The following is a 19,368-nucleotide window of genomic DNA, read 5'->3' on the forward strand; positions in this document are numbered from 1 at the left end:
CTTTAACTATAACACCTTTAAATTTTGTGGGAGGTATTAAAAAGGTTGTTTCTTAGGTGAATCCTCAAGTTAAACCATTCTTCAAGTTGCTTATATAGTGCTATCTGCTAGAAAGCCAAGTCATGACTGTGAGACCGGGGGTGCTAAACGTAGTGGGAATGCTGAGAGGAAAACTTGGTGCTTTACTCAGGGAGTATATAGAGAGTATGCACCATATAAATGGTATGGTGAATCCTGTGGTCCCAGAAGCTGCTCAGCCTTGAATAATTTTAGGTAACAATGATATAAGTAACTCTTTGTCTCTGGGACAAGACAAAATTTATCCATCCATCAGTGATGGGCCTGGGTTGTCAAGTAGGTATATTTACTGATTTTATTCACTATAACACCTTTGTCTAAAGGAAATGCTTTTTCAGTCTGTTGACACTAATATATTCTTCTTCATGCACTTGTACACACAGGGGAGTGTACAATACTGAGCTACATCTTATCTGGATTATTTTTGTCTTGTGTATTGTCTCAAGGCTCCTTGTAGCTGTTTCATGTGTCTGTTAGACAGGTGCTGCTCCAGCTATAATCTGCTGTAGCCTGGAGTCTAATCATCCTTTTCTATGCACGGAAACTCCTGTCTTGATGCTCACCCCTCAAAAAAACCTATGAAGAAAATAAATTAATTAAAGGCTGCCTCATTTTATATTGTTTTAGGAAACATTACTATGTATTATATGTATATATGTATGTGTGTGTATACACACACGCTTATAAAAGAGAGAGAAGTGAACTTGACTTATTTTTCTTTGTCTACTGCCAACATGTTCCTGACCATTTATCTGGTTACTGTTTATTCCATCTGGCTATCTAGCACATAAAATCTTTAATACAATCTTGATTTGCCTTGATTGAAGGTTTTTGCTTATATTACCCAAAATAGCTGTGGCTCCGAACTGAGAGAAGATCTGAATGGAGAGGAAAGGTACAATTCACAAGTAACTACTTACTGCTGCTCCTAATGCTTGTTTGGTATTGTCCTTGTTCCCCCTTCCCTTCTTAGATCTGCATTTTGTGGACACTTCTGAGAAGGTGCACATGTATTATTCTAATCTCAGTCAGGGCAGTCTCTCAGGAGGAACATGTACATTGGCTCTCAGATATGTCTGTGGCAACACATCTTGAAGTTATTTAAGGTCAAATATCTTGAAGTTATTGAAGATCAAATGAAGAACAGTTTTCTTCTGCAGAAGGCAGTGTGGTGTAATGTGACTGTTGACATAGGCTATTGTAGTTTCTGATAAATTTACCCCCAAAATGGCAGATATCTCTTTTGCTAGTTGACTCCCCCCAGATTTCATGGAGAGAAGACAACCATAAGGATCTCTTGGTCCCACTGATGTCCTCCCAAGTCTGACTTCTGCTGATGGCTATGGGTACCATCTCCTCTGTCCTTCCTGGTTTTGAAAGCTTTTGCCATCCATTTGTGGCATATAAGTGGCTTTTTTTGCAGTAGAGTCTCTCTTGTCGCCTTGAGAAAGGGGCAGGAGGACAGTTGCTAAAAATAGAGGAGAGCTTTGGCAAGGGTCAGATATTTAGAGTAAAGGTACTTTCAGGATCAAGAGCTGGTACAGATGGTTTAGGGCTATACCAGGATGTGAAGGGAAAGCAACCTTTACATATGCAAACAGCTAAGGTGCGCTTCTGTAATATGTAGCAGTAAATCTTTACGTTCTTATCCCTCTGTTATTGAGGATGGTAGGGTATGTGACCTTGGCCTTGAACAGTGTTTAAGGGTTACCACAGGCATAAATAGGATTGGATAGGTGCAGGTTCAAGCCCGTTTAAGAACTAACCACCAAAAAGTGCTGGCAGTAGGGACTTAAATACCCTGTAGCTTGCAGAAGTCTGTTAAAACAAAAGGAATTTCAGCTTAAAAAGCAGCGGTGTTTGGACCTATGAAACAGTAGTGAGAGGAGATGGGGAGGCTTGAGGAAAAGAACACAGAAACAAGGTAGAAAGGTAAATCTGATGCTGAGCGAAATTGCATTAGCATCAAGTAATGATGGGACTGGCTAAATGTGTGGATAGCAATAGTGCTTTGGTTTGGTCCTGGCTGTGCTTGCAGTGAAGCTTTTGGTAGCGAAGGGGGCAGGACTGCTTCAGTTGTATGGGTTGACAACAGTCAGATCTCCTAATTCATACAAGAAATTTCCAGAGGAAGTGTAGACTTGGAGGTATTTTTGCGTCTAAAATGCAAGAATGAATAACAGGAGACTTTATCCAAGCATGACAGCTTCTCTAAGTAAATTAGGTTAATGCTGTGCATCTAATCAAGCATTTTGAAAGCAATCCTAATGCATAATTGAGAATTGGACCTTGCTGCATGTCTTCATTTTTAAAAAAATAAATATTAACTCAGTAAAATAAAGATATTACTTGAAATGGTTTCCAACTAATTTGCTTTGTTTTTTTTTTTTTTAAATGTAGTTACATTAAAAAATCCCTCCTTGTCTGTGTTTATGCATCTGGTGTTTAAAAACAGTGCCAAAGTAGTTTATTAATTACGTTGCCCAAAATATCTAAAATGAGTATATTGCTGTTTCAGAGCAAATGTTAATTATGTTGCAGGTTTTCCTGTGACAAAGATAGCAAAAGTTTGATTTAGCTTTTAAAAATCTCAGTATTTGCTTTCCAGAATTGCTGGTTAGTTAGTCATTCATATTTCTGTGCTAAATAGAATGCTTGGCTTATAAAATGATTCAATCATGTAAGAGCTTTAACTGCAGTGAACGACAAACTCAGAAGCTTGTTATGTCAGAAAGGAGGAGGAGGAACTTGTGTTTAGGTCTTGCCTTCCCAGGGAAAGGAAACACTGATAGTATCTGTGTAATCTTGCACTGGTGAGCGGGCATCACGTTGCTTTGATAATATTCATATTTGAGATCTGATGACTAAGTGGTGGTGGGCACAGCTGCTTTAGAATCAGAGATAAAGGAAAGAAGGAAAACAAATCCAGAATTGCTATGTGAAAACCTTGCTGACATGTAATGCTGTCAGAACACTTATAAAGAGCAGAAACCCTATTCAGTGTCAATCAGGTACGTGCTATATTGAATGAAATATTTATTATTTTAAATGTTGCCAGAGCTCTGCGATTGATAGTCTCCGGATTTACAAACAATAACCTCTATAAATGAAATGAGATAGTAAAATTATTGTGAGTTTTTGGTTTGGTTCCAATGCAAATTTGTTCTTAAAGTCTAACAGTTTGTGGAGATGGAATGATCTTTCAACAGGTTTGTGTTTTAAAAATTCTTTGAGGATTCAGAGAAAATAGTGGAAGTTCGCTATATTTTAGGACTTTGGCTTAAGAATCTAATTAGAACAGGATTGCTGCACTAGAAGCAGAAGGGGTATTTTTGGACATACATTAGGGGTTTGGCTTTTTTAAGGTTTTTTGAAAACTGCATGAATGACTATGCTAATAAAAGGTAAAAGCCACATTTTAGCAACATAGTATTTTTTTAGGACCTGATCAAAAGCAAATCGGAGTTACTGGAAGTTTCCTCATTGACTTGACTGGACTTTGGATCTGTCTTTTCAAATTCCAGGTCTCATGCTGATAAATGTTTCGGGTTTTTGTTCTTACAGTTGCTGTGTCTACCTAGGTAGTTTTCCCATATTCAAGTCAGTGATATAGGTTTACATTCTTTTAATGAGAACTTTAGTTTTGAAAAGGCTCTTCCTGATTAGACAAGAGGATACAAGCCTGTTTCTTAAATTTGTGTTTGGCAGTGCTAAAAGGTATATTTAACAATAACTAAAGGTTGGACAGTATATGCATAAATCTTTATCAAATGCCTCAGGACCTCTGCCTGAATGCTAATAAAGATTTTTGGCTAGCAATGACAAAAATGATCTAGTCTTTTTATCTCAGTGGTTTTATAAGTGAGGTTTTATTAGAGAAAATAAATTTCAATCTGGAGAGAGGACAGGATAAACAGCAAATTATGCAATTTAGACCTTGGAATGGGTGGCAAATGTGCTATTTCTTTTTGGGAAAGGGTTCAGCCTTGTCATATGGAGAATGATGCACAATTACTATTTATGTGCAGAGAAAGTTTTGATATGGTTATGAGTTGCATGAGAAACTGCTTTTGAACATCAAGTCATTTAGGATTTGACTGTGCTCAGTATTACTAGCAATCTGTTTCCTCATCTGTATCCTTGAAATTCCTTGCTCTGTGTTGTTCCCCCAAGAGGGGGAGAAATCTAAGACGAAAGTGTAGTGCCTTTACTGAAGCTACAAATACATTTTGTCTTTCTAATTTAAAGCTTTAGAACTTTCATTCGCTATTTCATAACTTTATCAAAATTCCTCTTCATGTTTGTGAGCAAAGTTTAAACATAGAATCACCCCTGCATCTGTCCTCATTTTTGCTTTGCTTTCTTAACTTTCCTGTATCTTTTTAAATAAGATGTAACTTACGTTTTGCAGGCACAGTGACTGTACCACGCTGGTAGGGAAAGACGGCTGTAGTGTCTCCTTTCTCAGCCTGGTGACTGTGCATGTGTGAGGGAACAGTTCAGCTTCCTCAGACTTTCAAAGGAAAAATAACAATATAAATCTTAGACCTGAAGGGATGGACTAAATCTGACGCTTCTTTACAGCTGATCTCTTAAGTGCTGTAGATTATGAGAATCAGTTAACAGAGCCTCAAGTATTGCTGGTGAAAAGGGAATAACAAAAATTATTTGATTTCCCAGTGAATTTGTTTGTTGGTAACCTGATAAACATAAAATATCACAGGAAGAAAATACGCATAGTTTTAGAGATGATCTCAAAATGTTGCAATTGCAGAATTGCCTTCAGTAAGAGTCACTGTGTCTATGATGATGTTCTGATAACAAATGGATTAAAATGTATTAAAACTACTACAGATCCATGTAAATATATGATCTTTTTAAATGCTCTTAGCTTTAGTTTTTGTTCTTGAATATTGACCTAAAGGTACAAGTAGTAAAGAACTTACAGTGAAAAGGGATAGTGATCCAGGAGGCTGAATAGATTTTATATCCACTGTTATTGTGCTCGTCTTCAGTTATCTGCAACATGCTTTTGCTAGCAGCAAGAAATACCCACACAGATGAGTTTGCTGGTCCATTCCTCCAGAGACAGGAAATAAGAAGCTCAGAAAACAGACATCCCAGAAAAATTGCTCATATTTCATTTTAATAAGACTAAGAGGACATTCAAATTTTGTCTCGATTAATATATTAGACAAATCTCCACCTGTGTGAATCAACAACAAAAATCTAAGTAACTCAGACAAGACAGGATTTTCCCCACAGTACAAGGCAGGTTTCCACGACCATGTTAATGATGAGATAAATCTAGAACAGCTTTTTTTATATTTAAGGGGCTAAAACTTACACACAAACTTTCGTTACCTGTGGATGATGTTAAGTATCTCTTATCTGGGATTTCGTGCAGCATTATGACAGTGAAGAACAGCTTGAAAGGCAAGAATAAGGAATACCTTGCTTTCTGTGTTATTTCAGTCAATTAGTGATGATAAGGGAAAAGTTACGGCATAATTACTAATTTGTCAGGCAGTTGTAAGACTCGTAACTCATCAAAATCAGGTATCAAATAACTACGTTGCAAAACCTTTTTTTTTTTTTACAGATGTTAGATTAAAATTGCAGGGGTAAAAATATTCAGTCTTGAATTTTCTGTTAATGTAGAGATGCATAGCAACATCAAAACGGGTGAAATAGTGGTTTACAAAATATCAATAAGGAAAAAATATTGCAGTACAGTTCTAGCTGTCATTTCCCACATATTTGTATGTAGATTTTTATTTTTTATCCAATTATAGAAAAGGCTGTTTGTTCAAGCGTTATGACTAAAACCACAAAAATTTGCTTTGTGCAGTAAACCTAAGTCACCCATGTATTAGAGAAGGCAGCTACGTATTTACGAAGTGCGTTGTTTGAATGGTGAGTAGAGCAAGATGTAAACTGGGCACTCGGTGCTCTTACAGCCACACAAACGAAGCCGGTGTCTCTGTGTCTCCCAAAGCACAGTTCAACTCTGAGGCTTTAGTGGCTGCCAGAGTGGCGGGCATGGAAAAGGCATCTTGCATGTGGTGTGTTTTTCTTGGTCAGACACAATGGGCTGTCTTGAAAATGATGCTGACAAGTGCTGTGAGTTGAAGATGCTTTGGGCTCATCACTTAATAAGACCACTGGTGAAACAGCTTCTTTCCTTACGTAAATTAATCCTACAGCATAAGTAATTTGCATAGTAAAGATGCTGTCTGGAAAAACCACACTAAATAAGATGGTTTTATCTGGGGGAGAAGAGAGTGAAATAAGGGATATTGCACATTGGCCTGACAGGAGAAAGTCTGCTGCTTTTTCTCCACTCTTCAGGTCCCCTAGATCTGAAGAAATGATTCCCTGACAGCATGTTTGCAAGGAGGATTTTCTTATGCCACAGGCAACTATGGTTATCGCTGCTCCTTCTCAGCCTCATAAAGCAAGAGGTCATTTGAGGACCCTGAGGCATGGCGTGCTCACACAACGAAAGCATCATGTCTGCTTAGCCAGGAGAAATTAAATTCTGCATTCACTGACACACAGGCCAAACAGAAACTCCCTCCCTGTGATTTGGAGCTATGGGCAGGTCAGCTCCGCAGGTGGCATAACATGTGCTGCAGAAATAAATTACTTCTTGTCATTTGGGGGTGTGTCCTGTTTGTCTACCCACCTATCTAATCTTAATGCCTATAGGTTGCCAGGGGGTCTGGGTTTTAGGGGTAGTTATGACCTTACTCTACTGTCCATTGGCCAAAGGGCTCTTAATCTCATCACAGGTTTTTATGGCTAGTGATGGACAGCTGCTGCCAGGGAAAAATCTCTCATCTTTGCTTTCTTCAGAAAGTAAGACAGACAGTCTACCTGAGAAAACAGAAAGTTTCAGTTCCTTCCCTAGTCCTATTGCCTGATTTACCTTTTATTTTTTAAAATATTGACTTTTTTTTTTCCACTCCCTTTTCTCTCTTAAATTTCTGTCTGACACGAGTGCATTGCTGCTGGCAGTGCGCTGTGTGTGCCTGCTGTGTATCCTCACAGACTTGCCTGGGGGAGCTGCTGTGGGAACAGGGAACAAATACACATAAATAAACAGTGGGATTTTCAGTCTCAAGTTTGTTTATTTCTAATACGGGAGATGCTGAATTATTATAACACTAAGCAGAAGTTGACTTGAATCAAAGAATCTCAGCTCCTGTGCCAGCTCAGGTCTACACCATGCCAATAACTAAGAGACAGTTATTCAGTAGCCCTCCAAGCTGTGTAAAAGTCCTACTGGGTAAAATGAGGCTATTTATCCGTTTATATTTGTCCTTTTTGATGCCAGATGATTGAGCATGGGACTCTGTTTCTCAGCAGAGTCATACAAATTGAAGATGTCCCTCAATATAGGCTTTTCTAATGACTAAAAAGTAATGGGGTGGAGGAAGACTCCTATATGCTCATTCTAGGGCACTGTCATTAAGTGAGGAAATGGTGGCTGAAGGAATTAATTCCTCCTGGATCCAAGGAACTGGTATATTTCCTGCTGTTGGGATGGATGTTCTGTTCATCAATCCAAGAATTAACTTCTCAGAATTAGCTTCTTAAGAGTTATCTTAATTAATCAGCATGTGCTGAGAGACCCAAGAGTGCTTCAGAGGTGCTGGATGCAGATGCACATTCCAGCTCCATGAAAACCATGAGTCCCAGGTGTAGACCAGCCTGTACCACTCTCCCCTGCCCTTCCTGCATCAGAGGCAGATGCTTTCTTTTCATAACAAAGTTCTTATTGGGCAAAAGTGATATTCCATGTACTGTCTTCTGCCACGATACTGCTCTGGGTAGAAGTGTGATTACAAAATATTCTAATAGATCCTTGTAATTGCTACTTGTGTCATAGTTTTAATGGATGTTTCTTTTCTAATGGAACATGCTGAAATTCTCGCACTGAAATTCAAATGTTCTTTTTGATGGAATACGTACTGAGTGTCCACACTGTACTTTGAAGTAACGACACGGAGGGTAAAGGAGCTGAATTCTCTGTTTGCATTTGTATTCTTGAGCAGCACGGTGGCTTTCCATTTCTGACCTTGGGTGCTTAAGTCAATGAAATGTATCTAAGAAATTCAAATCATAGCTTAAATCCAGTCTGAGGTCTGGTAACACTTAAAGGCTATACAAATTGAAAGGCTAAAAACTACTGTAGACAATCTTAACTGTACTTTGAACTGAGATCTGAAAATCTTTTCCAATTGTCTGCATACATTGTAGTGAATTAGTCTTATTGAAATATATGCAAGACAGCTGTTTTTATGTGCCATGAAGTGTTTAATGTTGGTCATCTTTGGACAAGACCCACAGCTCTTACCTTCTTGAACAAAGTTGACAAGGTGTCCGGTGTCTGGGATGGTCAATGATCCTTTTGATATGCTTCGCTCTTTCCAGCACAGGTAAAATGGAATTTCCTCTGCTATGAATGCCTCCAGTAGGGGATGAACATAGTCATAAAAAATTCTAGTGGGAAGGGGCATCTAGAAAGCAATTAATCCAGCATCATGCTCAAGGTCAGATCAGGTTGATTAGGACCTATTTCAGTCTTTTTTTAATGTATTTGCAAAGATAGAGATTTCACAGCCTTTCTGGGTATCCTGCTCCTGTACTTAATTCTTGCTGTGGTGAATTTTTTCACATGTCCAACTGGAATTTCCCTTGCACCGACTTGTGACTATAATCTCTTGTCCTGGCTTGTACACTTTTTCGGAGAAGAATCTGGATTTGTTGTCCTTGTGACTCCACGGAGTAGAAGACCGCAGTTAGGCCTTTCTGCAGCCTTGTGTTCCTCTGGTGGAATGAACCTGTTTCCTGTGGTGCCTCCATGAGTGTCAATATGCATTGAGCTTTGAAATATATTTATGAATGTTTAGAACAACCTAGAAGTTGTGTCTTCAGTAACATAAGATATGCCAAAGACAGTGCTCATTTTGCTGAAACATTTTGAAGTATTCCTGCCTGTGTGCTTTTAATCCGCAATATTTTCTTCAGAACAGGTCTTGATCTCGTTGAGAACAAGCTATTAATTTTGCAGGAATGAGTACAACACCTGAGATTTGGACAAATAGCTTTATTTTCATTTTGCTTCCCTATCTGTCACCTACTTGTTGCATCTAGTCCTTCTCAGGTAATAATAAACTTGTTTACTTACAAGCCTCCTGTTGGCAGTATCTGGCACTGCTGTGTTTAATGGGTGATAAGTTTTTCACAAAACATGAAACACAAGTGCCATTTTATGCATCAGGAATGACTTTCCTGTAATGATCAGTTGTTGAGATAATGATTCATTTCATTGTTGTGGTGAGCTGTGTAAAGTTTAACTTAGCAGAATATTAATAGAACGCTTTGCGAGATGACTGAGGGGTTTAGGCTGTGGCGTAGTGGAATACATGCTTGCTGATTCACCTCTATTAAAATGAAAGGAAGAATGATTGCACTTTAAGCCTAGCAGAGAAAAAGGTCATCTTAATTCTCTATTGCAAAAAAAACCCACCTTTGCTCAAATATATGACTTGTCTATAAAATTCTAAGCATATCGTAATGTATGTTGATGGAATGGTGCCTGAGATCATCCATCACTCTATTGCTTTTTGCAGACTGTTGCAGTTTTCTAAGAAAAGGTATCGTATTATATTTCCAAGCAGGCACTAAAACATGGCAGCCTGCCCCCTCTACCTAATTTTTCCCCTTTCCAAAACTAAACAAACAAAAAAATTTATATATTTCATACAAGACTTAAAAAAATATACTTGGTATAGGTAATGTGCAATAACTGGCTTTTGAGTTTGTTCAAACAGGTCAGATGGCTTAATTATTTACCCATGTATCTGTTTGACTATCACATCTAAACCAATTTTTGTGCCTGATCTGGTGTGTCTTGCGTGGTGACTCTCAGGATACATCGTGTTCAATATGTAGAGCTGTTTAAAGACCAGAACCTTTTTTGGTGTTGTTTTTGTTTTGTGGCGAACGTTGATAACATCACGTTTTTGTTCCTACATCCCCATGGATGGCAGTATCATTCTCCATGTGCTTGAGCCAATGGAACTTTTTTCTCTTATGCCAGACGTGAAACCTGCCCTTAGTGACTTACATTTGTGAATGGTAAGTGTTACTCAAGGAACTGGACAAAATGGCTATCTACTTAATAATGTCATTTCAGTTGTTGGGTAACTTGCTAAGCTTCGTTGACTTAGACAGACTGAAACATTTTCAGTCTCCCAGAAGACTGCAGGGTAAAAATAACAGATACCTGTTTTGTTTCTGCGTTTGGTGCAGATCTAGCACAGTGCTGATAGATTAGATCTAAATAAGGTACTTTAATACTGAATCATGCTTTTGAAATCTTTCTTCAGAGGATGAGGAGATGTTGGAATGGGAGTTCACTCTACGTAGGAGTTTGCTGTTTAATGCATAGTGCTTAAGGTATGAGGACATTATATCAGGATGGAACAAATTCATTAGCCTGTTACACTACTTATTGGTATCCTTGGCTTAAATATGGTCATGCTTCCTTCTGAGGTATTGGTGTTAGTAGAGTTTGTTTTCTCTAGCCTTAAGTCTTAAGATCTGGTTCCCTGAATCTGCAGTCCTTCTTCAACTTCACAGCCCTGAGAACTTCACAGTCAGCTTTTAGGGCCTTCTGAGCAATACTGGATGATTTCAGCAGCTTCTCTTTATTTGTGAGGCTCTTGGCTTCCCGTTCAAAATTCTCTAGGTATACAAAAACGTGAACAACGTGATCTCATGTAGATCCATAGTCTACTGTGCCTAAACTGTTTCTATGACCCAAGTTAATTATCTTAAGCCACTGCTGTTATTTTTTCACTGTATTGCAGTCTGCTGAAGACTGTGAGTACAGTTTTCTTTAACCTCCTGGAACCCAGAGTCCCTTCTCTTGTAAATAAGTCATAAGCAGTCTGTTTTTGAGGAAGGCTGTACTGATTTTTCATGCTTCTGTGGACTCCTCCTTCTAAAACAAATTTCACTCTTGCTTCTCATAACTTCTGTGCATGCTTTGAAAGACTGTGTGCTGCCATTTGGAGATATGTCCTTCTGCTAAATAGACAGTTGTCCTGCATACTGCTCTAGAAGATAACCTCTCCAGAAAAACCAATCCCTAACATTCTGTGATTATTTTAAGCTCAGCTGAATTCAGTTTGTGGAGCTGTGTATTACCAGCTCAGTGTTCTCTCTGCCTCTATAGCATACGTGTGTATATTTTCCAAATGCCTGCGGGAAACTACACAACCAGCTGCCTGCTGCAAAAAAAAATATGGAAGTATCATACCAGAATGTCTCTAGCTGACTAGAACAGAAATATCACTGTAATGCCTTTCAGGTCCTGCTCTCAGCAGGGTTTGAGGTTACCCTGCACCATGTGCCCTTTGCAGGGAAGCAGAGGGATGCAGTTAGTGCCATCAGTGCTTGCGGGACATTCCAGAAGCTCCTACAGAGCGTTCACACACACCGTGAATACCTGCAGCCTCCGAGATGGCAAATGGTATACAGCTTTATTATCTCTACCTGCACAGAAGCTTCACATGCACATTGAATTCAGCATACTCACCTGGCCCATTCACAGTAACCAGTGAAAACAGTGTTAAAATAATTTCTTAGTTCCATTATTTGCTGCTTAAAATTTATTTGGGATACGCCGTAATCTGGGTGTGAAAACGCCTTTGAGATTTTCAGTGATTTTGCAGTATAAATTGAAAGATGCTCGGTTTCTCGTAGAGGAGAGCGAAGCGTCTGGCTGGGGCAAATGGAGTGTGTGGCTTGTCTGAGGAGTGAGGTCAGATTCTCCTGCTTTGGCTGCATCAGAGTTCCAGGACAAGAACTGCTGGCCATAAACAGCTGCTGAGATAGCTCATTTTCCTGTTTCCCACAAAGGAAAAAACAGCAGCTGGGACTGAAATGACCGAGATGATTTAAGTGAGTTCCTGGTTATTTCTACAGATATCTTGAGTTTCATCAACAGAATGCAAACTGAGAAGGAAGGACAGACCTTAAACTATCCGTTTTATACAAGAAGACTGCTTCTTACATTTTTTGTTAATGCTTCTACTTTCAGTCCTGGCCCTAGAGGAAAAAAAAGTGTCAATGCCCCAAGATGGCACAATAGAAATGCCGTTTGGCTGAGAATTTTTGGGACAGGGAGGTTGCTGGTACTTCAACAAACCTGTGTTTGAATCTTCCTCATCTTGCTTTGTGGTCACATGAGGTGAAAAAAGGTAAGAATATTAAGCATCAATACTTTGGCCACTTCTGGAACAGAAAAACTGTGGGTGAGTTTTTAATTGTCCTGTGATTTTTCATGTTAAGATCTTATTACAGTCTCTAAAAGTACACTACGATATCAGTTCTAGGGGCTGGAACTTGTTATTTTGGAAACAGAATTGTTTTGGATTGCAAGCTATAAGGGGGCTGCATGTCTGTCTTCAAAGCTGGAATTAACAGCAGATGAAAGTCTCAGTAAAGAATAAAAAAGAAATATGTTTAAATGCTACTGTGAAAGTAATGCCTACAGGACAGAGGTTACATCTTAGAAGGATGACTTCGGTGGGCTTTTCTTTTCAGATTTTTTTTCTCAAATAATTTGGATATACCTAAATCTGACAAAGAGCTTTTACTTGGGCAAATTAAGCTCTCTGTTTTGATAGTTGATTCAGATAGGAGGAAGAACAAAGAATAGTTGCAATGGGATGGAGAGAGGCAGGAAATTATAAAACTTCCAGACCTTATAAAATCGCTCAAGTTCTGTCATGTCAGCTTTGGAAATATCTGCATTTTGTGACTTCTGCTTTTATAGTGGCTCTGTTTAGAAGTGCTGTATCCAGCTCTCAGTGATGAAGCTGCATTGCTACTGACATCTGTTGCATCTTCCTTGATTGGAGAGAGGGATGTGCAGTGGAATTCTGGCTTTGATGATGTGTGTGTGTGTGTGTGTGTGTGTGTGTGTGTGTGTGTGTGTGTGTGTTCAAAATATCTGCTGTTACACGCTTGTGTTGCTAGAGGGAAGGCTGAAGTAGCACACTAACAGCAGGAGCAGGAGGTGGGGAGTTTTTATAAAGAGAATTGATTTTTCAGGGCGCTCATTCTGAAGTTGTGACCCATTTTGCCTCTGACACAAAGCGGTTTTGCCCTGTTTGTAATGAGTTACTTTTGCGAGGATCCATGTTGTCATGTGCAGCTTTGTTTTGGACTTCAAGTGATTTTTTTCTTTTGTTGTTATTATTTTTCAAGGGAGTTTGAACTCAACATGTGTCTTGGCCTTTATTTTTGAGGAAGCTTTACAGAGCTTTCTTTTTCTTAATTTTCTACATTGACTGTTTAAGTGCATTTGGTGTGGAATCTGTCTCAACAGGATATTTTCTTTAATTTTCTGTTTAGCCAATTCGTTTTTTTTAATAGAAAAGACAGAACTTCCTTTTTAATTCAACTTTTTTTTTTATACCTTACCATCTTAGGATGAATATTTGAAGATCGATCCTCAGTCTTGCTTCAAAATGTCTCTGTGTGCATCTTCTCACAAGGACTTTTCTCAGTTGCTGCCACTTCAAGATATTGGATGTAATAAAACAGAAATCAAAAACTCACCTGCTAGTATCATCTCTCCAGTTCCCAGCTGTAACCAGTCCACGTTGACAGCAGAACACAGTCCAGTCTATATCCCCTCCTCTTACATGGAAAACAGACATGAATATTCTGCAATGGCTTTCTGCAGCTCTGCTATGATGAATTACAACATTACCAGCAATTTTGGTGATTCGGAGAGCGCATCCGTGAGGCAGACATCGAGCCCCAGTGTGATCTGGTCTGCCCCTGGCCACCTCTCCCCTCTGACACTGCACTGTCAGTCGTCGCTTCTGTACGCCGAGCAGCCAAAGAGTCCATGGTGCGAAGCAAGACCCATGGAGCCCGTGCTGCCTGTCACCAGGTCAGTACTACTCATTTCTTTAAAACTTTGCTGAAAGTTGCAGCTTGTTTAGTTCTTCTAAGTCTTTTCTTTCTTTCTTTCTAACTTTTGACTTCTATTGGTTGGTGTGTCTGAAAAAAAAAAGTACAAAAAAAAACCCAAAAAACAAACCTAAAAAACCTCCACCAAACCAGCTCTGCGTTTTGTATTTTTTAAATGTAACTTCTGAAATAGGATTTCTTTTAATAGCCCCTTAAAGAGCTATACACCAACACAAAGCACTGCAAATGCCTTCAGTGTAGGAAATGTTTAGTATGTATAAATAAAAGTTCGAGGCTCCTAGGTATTGCTTTGTGTAACAAAAATTCATTTTGTGCTAGCTAATTAAGTCCTTTGAGTGAAAGAATTAAATGTTCATTCATTTTTCCTTTTCATCCAATGTAGTTTGAATTCCATTTTATCTGTATTTTTTTTTAACTGCGTCTAATAGTTGTGAAGGCTTTTTGTGAACTTAGAATTCAAGGGAAATATTTTCTTTGGTTTTAATATTAACAGCATGCATCACGTTCAAAAGGGTGCTGCCACTGAAAAGTCTGATAGTTTCCTTTTGCTGTTCTCAACTGACTTTACAAAGGTGTTGTGAACAGCAGATTCATGGGCTAAATTTTCAGCTTTAAAGAAACTGTATGTGCAAAAACATGTTCCCATTCTGCGTGTTTACTCGTGTTACAAACCACAGCGAGTGTGTAGATTGTCAGCTGATGAAATTACTCCATTCATGGGCATGACAGCTGTTGGATGGATAAAAGCTCAGGGCATTGCAGGTGCTGTTCCTGTTTTAGCAGCTGTATGTTTATTCATAGGGCTCCTTATTTAACTTCAGCAGTCATTGTCAGTATGAAAAATAGTGTGTCCTGGCAACAGTTTTAGTTCAATTGTTAATAAAGGATTTGTGCTATTTTTGAGACTACCCACACTCCTTCTGCAATGGGTGCACCTTATGTTGACTGTGCAGGGCTAAGATGTGAGATCTACATCTGCTTCTGACTTGTGGGCTGTGCAGATCTTCACCCCGCAACCTGGCAGGTCTCTATTTGGAGTTGGCAGTGAGTAGCAGGCAGTTCTGGAGCACAAATCTACTTTAAGTGTAGGAGTGTGGATTGGGAGAGGCTGTTTGGGTAGTGCTTACATACAGAATCCCCCAAGCAGGTCTAATGTGAATAGGGCTAACATCCAAACTCTTCCCTCTTTGGTTAATGTTTCAAGACTTTGACAGCCTTGCTGTAGGCTGAAGGCTGCTGTGGGTCAATGTTGGAAGCTCTCCAGGTGATGGAACAGCAGCTGGAATAACCCAAGAGCAGGAGCACCCCATAGAATCATTTTGGTTGGAAGGGACTGTCAAGATCATCAAGTCCAACCATTAACCTAACTCTGGCGCTAAATCATGTCCCTAAGAACTTCATCTACATGTCTTTTAAACACCTCCAGGGATGGTGACTCAACCACGTCCCTGGGCAGCCTGTTGCGGTGCTTGATAATCCTTTCCATGAAGAAAATTTTCCTAATATCCAATCTAAACCTCCACTTCCCCCTCCACCGGATACTCTGTGATGAGCTCTCTACATAGAGAGAAGGGAAGCCAAACCTGTGATACTGGAGTTTAAGTAAATGAGTCTTCTGCTGTTTGTATAGATTCATGCAGACTATTGCTCCTGTAGTTGATTACAACCTAACTTAGAGAGGAGAAATGAAATCTGGAGTGTAAATTTGTGGATAATCTTTTTTGTTCAGCAATGCGTAACTACTGGGTTGCTTGGTAGCTGGACCTTCTCACTGTTCCGTTTGTCTCAGCATGGTGCATTGCAACCCCTCCTTTGTGTGCACAAGTTGTAAAAAAGAAAAAAATAATAATTTGACACGGAAACGCAAAAGGAAAGAGCTGTAATTTCCTTATTGTGGATATCTGTCCTGAAATAAAGCTGTAAAGTAAAAAAAAAAAAAAAGCCCTGTGTTTCCTTTTGCTTTATCCTTTGGTGAGGTCTTGAATTAATGTCATGGGCATTATATTTATTGCCATGGGAACAATGCCTGTGACACTACGGCTTCAAAGATTATACCTTGAAGGAAGAGTTCTTGGGATTTAAACTTAAAGGAATAGATCTGGGGGAAGGGAGAGACTGATGTTGTAAAGTGCAAGTAATTTTAAACACCATTGTAGTTTTAGAAAAGGGATTTTGTTTGAAAGATGAGTAAGAAAGAATTACTACATATTTTGGTCTGTTACACAGTTTATTTTACCTTTCAAAATAAAGCTGGAGTCTCACAGTGAGAGTTTATTCTCCCTGGGTGTAAATTAGCTAAACTAATGTGGTCCACTTTGCTAAAGCTGTAATTTGGATCTCCTTGTAGATCAGCTTAAAATAAGGAGCCTGAATTCTTGGCATTACTTTTCCTCACAAATAGGTTCATTAAATGAATACAGAAGAAATTTAACTTTGTTAAATTCAAATGTTATGCAGCATAGTGTTACTTTGCACCAGCAGTTCAACAAAAATTAATTATATTCCATGTAAAAAATATGTGAATTTTTAGAGTTCCATTTTTTTTGTACAAAAATGACAATAATTTGGTGATAAAGACTCTGCTATATCTATTTGTATTAGAAGTCCTGTACCTAGTGAAGACAATAGAAATAGTCTCAATAAATGTTGTTGGTGCAGATTCACTCAATTTATATTAAAATGACATGAAGAGAAAAGGAATGTGACCATGTAATTATATTTTAAAGTAATCTGAAATAGATTTCTGTCTTCATCCCCTAAATAAAAGGATTTTAATTAAAGAAACAAGAGGCTTATTTTCAAAATTAACAGATATATTACTTTCTAAAAAGCACTATGAAACTCTAATGAAGTTGCCAGAGTGATGTTTCTGGAACTTAACTTATTCTTTATTTCTAGTATTTTCCATGTCCTTCTGACTAATTGCAGGTGGAGCATGTAAGTAAACGTTTTTGGGTGCACAGGCTGGCAATGCTTGCTTAATTGGAAATTATTTAGTAATGTCATCGTCTTCAGTTTGCGCTGATATCGTATTTATACATTGCTGAAACTCTGCTCTGAAGCCATAATTATTTGCATTATTCACCTACACTTTTTTATTGTGCTCATTTTGTAGAGCACTTAAACATATCTTGAAATATTTTTGAGGTAATGGGTTGGCATCTCCATTTTATGATGGAATAGTTACAGAGATCAGGCAAAAATGTATCTTCAAATTTTGGGATATCTATGACATGGTTTTCAGCAGATTATTCAATGTTTGGAGCATAGCAGAACCTGTGCTTTGGCATTATAAACCTTGACAGTTGTGTGGTATTAACAATTCCAGAAGTTATGGGAGAGAACACATTCTGGGAGAGAAGAGTCTTCTTCTTCCTACATCTTTGGCTTGTATGGGATTGAATTATCTCCAGACACTGAATGAGCCGGTAGCCTGTGGGAGGGAGGGAAGAGATATTAATATAAGAAATTATAAAATCTGGATAGTTAATTTTTGACTTAATGGATTCTCTTCCCCTCCTCCACCTTTTTTCTTCTCTCTCTTTCCTTTTATAATGTGCAATAGTTTAGGTTCTAAAAACATCTGTCAGACAACAAATGCCATGAGCAAATATTGCTGGTTTCTAGGTCAAATCCTTCATTTTTAATAACAAATTGAATTTGGGTTCAAGTTTTCCAGGTGTGATATATGCATCAAACACTCGCTGTGGCAAAGCTAGAGGTAATACCTACAAAACAGGTATTGAATAACTTAAATAGTCTTGCTAATTCCTTCTCCTGTAGGATAATCATCTTGTCACTGTTGATGACTAGTAGGAAATCACTGACTTGTTATTTGAAAAAAATCTTTATTCTTTTTATGGAAACATAATATTTCTGTGTAGAAACCATGATCATAAAAAATAGAGGAGTATTAGATGTTTTAAAGCGATAAATCTTTGTCTGTGTGGTTCCTCGGTAGCAGCCAGGGAACATCCCCCATTTTCCTGCATCCTTCAGTGCGGGAGCTTTGTGGGCACCCAGCCAGTTCTTCTGGAGCACCTGGCAGCTCATTTATCTCCCAAGCCTGCTGGAGAGCACCGGAGACCTGGGAGGTGGTTTCTAACCACACATGCGGCTGCCCGCTCCCATTTGCTCTTTGTGCGGATGCACCGTCTGCTGGTGAGGTTCTCAGGGTGAGGAACATGCACCTTAAAGCTCTCCACTATTCCCCAGTTCTGTTGTCCTTAAAGACAACAGGAACACACTGTTTGAAACTGCTGCAGCTATCGCAGACGAGCAGATTTGATGCCCGTTGATCTCGCAGGAGGGATTTGTTCCAGATTGTGGCTCTGTGTGCAAGCTGTTTGCCACAGCCTGCAGAATTCAGGCAGGGCAGCTGTTGTTAAACTTTTAAGCAGGGAAAGAAGTGTTTTTTAAAACACACGTCATGGCCAGAAGGTAAAAACCAACACTCCTCAGCGAGATGTCACAGTGTGTACTTTTTCTTTATTTTCGTCCATAACATCTCGGTGCTTTAATGAGGGCAATAAAATCACTCTCTACAGCAAATCAATCACTCACTGAGATACTCTCTAGCTGATTTTTTTATTCTCCTCTGACTCTTACAATTGGATCATGATTCCCAAGCAGAAATTTAAAATATACCTCTTCTACTAATGTGAAATACCAAATTAACTTTTTCTTCCAAATACAGGGAAACAGGAAGGAGCACCACTGCTTTCTCCTCCTTGTGTTAGCAGCATATTAGGTGTGTGTGATGCAGTCCCTTTATTCTAAGGGAGAGTTCCCCACACTGGTCTTCCCAGCATGTCAGAAGGGGAATTAGTGATTCTGCAATGCATTAATGGGGTATACTTGTAATCAAAGACCGGGCTCATTGAACATCTAAACACCCTTATGCCCTGCAATATATGAATGAATTAACATTTTTTTAAAAGCTTGCAGTAACTTAATTGTACGACAAACACCTTAATCTTTCTGTTCTGGAATTTGCCCAAAGAACTACCTTCTTTCCTTTCCAAATTTTCTGCTAGGAAATTGAAGCACTTCCTCCTCAAATACTTAAAACTTGATGATTTCTAGTTGGCATGTGGGTGTGTTTGTCCTTACCTCCTGTCATGAGACCAGCACAAAGTCTACCTTTAATACGTTAGTTAGAACCTCTCTGACAGCAATTTCAGCATGTTTCTACTGTTCTGCTTAAACCTTCACTCGTGAACAGATTTCTTCTGCCCTGGCAATGTATCCGTGTTCTTTAGAAGT

The 19,368-nt window shown here is 38.8% G+C and overlaps 1 protein-coding gene across 2 annotated transcripts in view; it reads left to right on the plus strand.

Annotated features, from left to right (window-relative positions):
- The first annotated feature begins 9,997 nt into the window (after positions 1 to 9,997).
- ESR2 (estrogen receptor 2) overlaps positions 9,998 to 19,368 on the plus strand; it is a 37,754-nt gene continuing 28,383 nt past the window's right edge. Inside the window, exons 1-2 of one of the 2 annotated variants that reach the window (XM_071809726.1) lie at positions 9,998 to 10,227; positions 13,593 to 14,062. In XM_071809726.1, coding sequence (XP_071665827.1) covers positions 10,225 to 10,227; positions 13,593 to 14,062 — 473 coding nt within the window. In that variant the 5' untranslated portion in view covers positions 9,998 to 10,224. Of the gene's footprint in view, positions 10,228 to 11,310; positions 12,357 to 13,592; positions 14,063 to 19,368 lie in introns of those variants that run through there. The other variant, XM_065840111.2, reaches the window with a different exon arrangement.

This window comes from Patagioenas fasciata, chromosome 5, assembly GCF_037038585.1.
Source record: "Patagioenas fasciata isolate bPatFas1 chromosome 5, bPatFas1.hap1, whole genome shotgun sequence".
NCBI lineage: Eukaryota > Metazoa > Chordata > Aves > Columbiformes > Columbidae > Patagioenas > Patagioenas fasciata.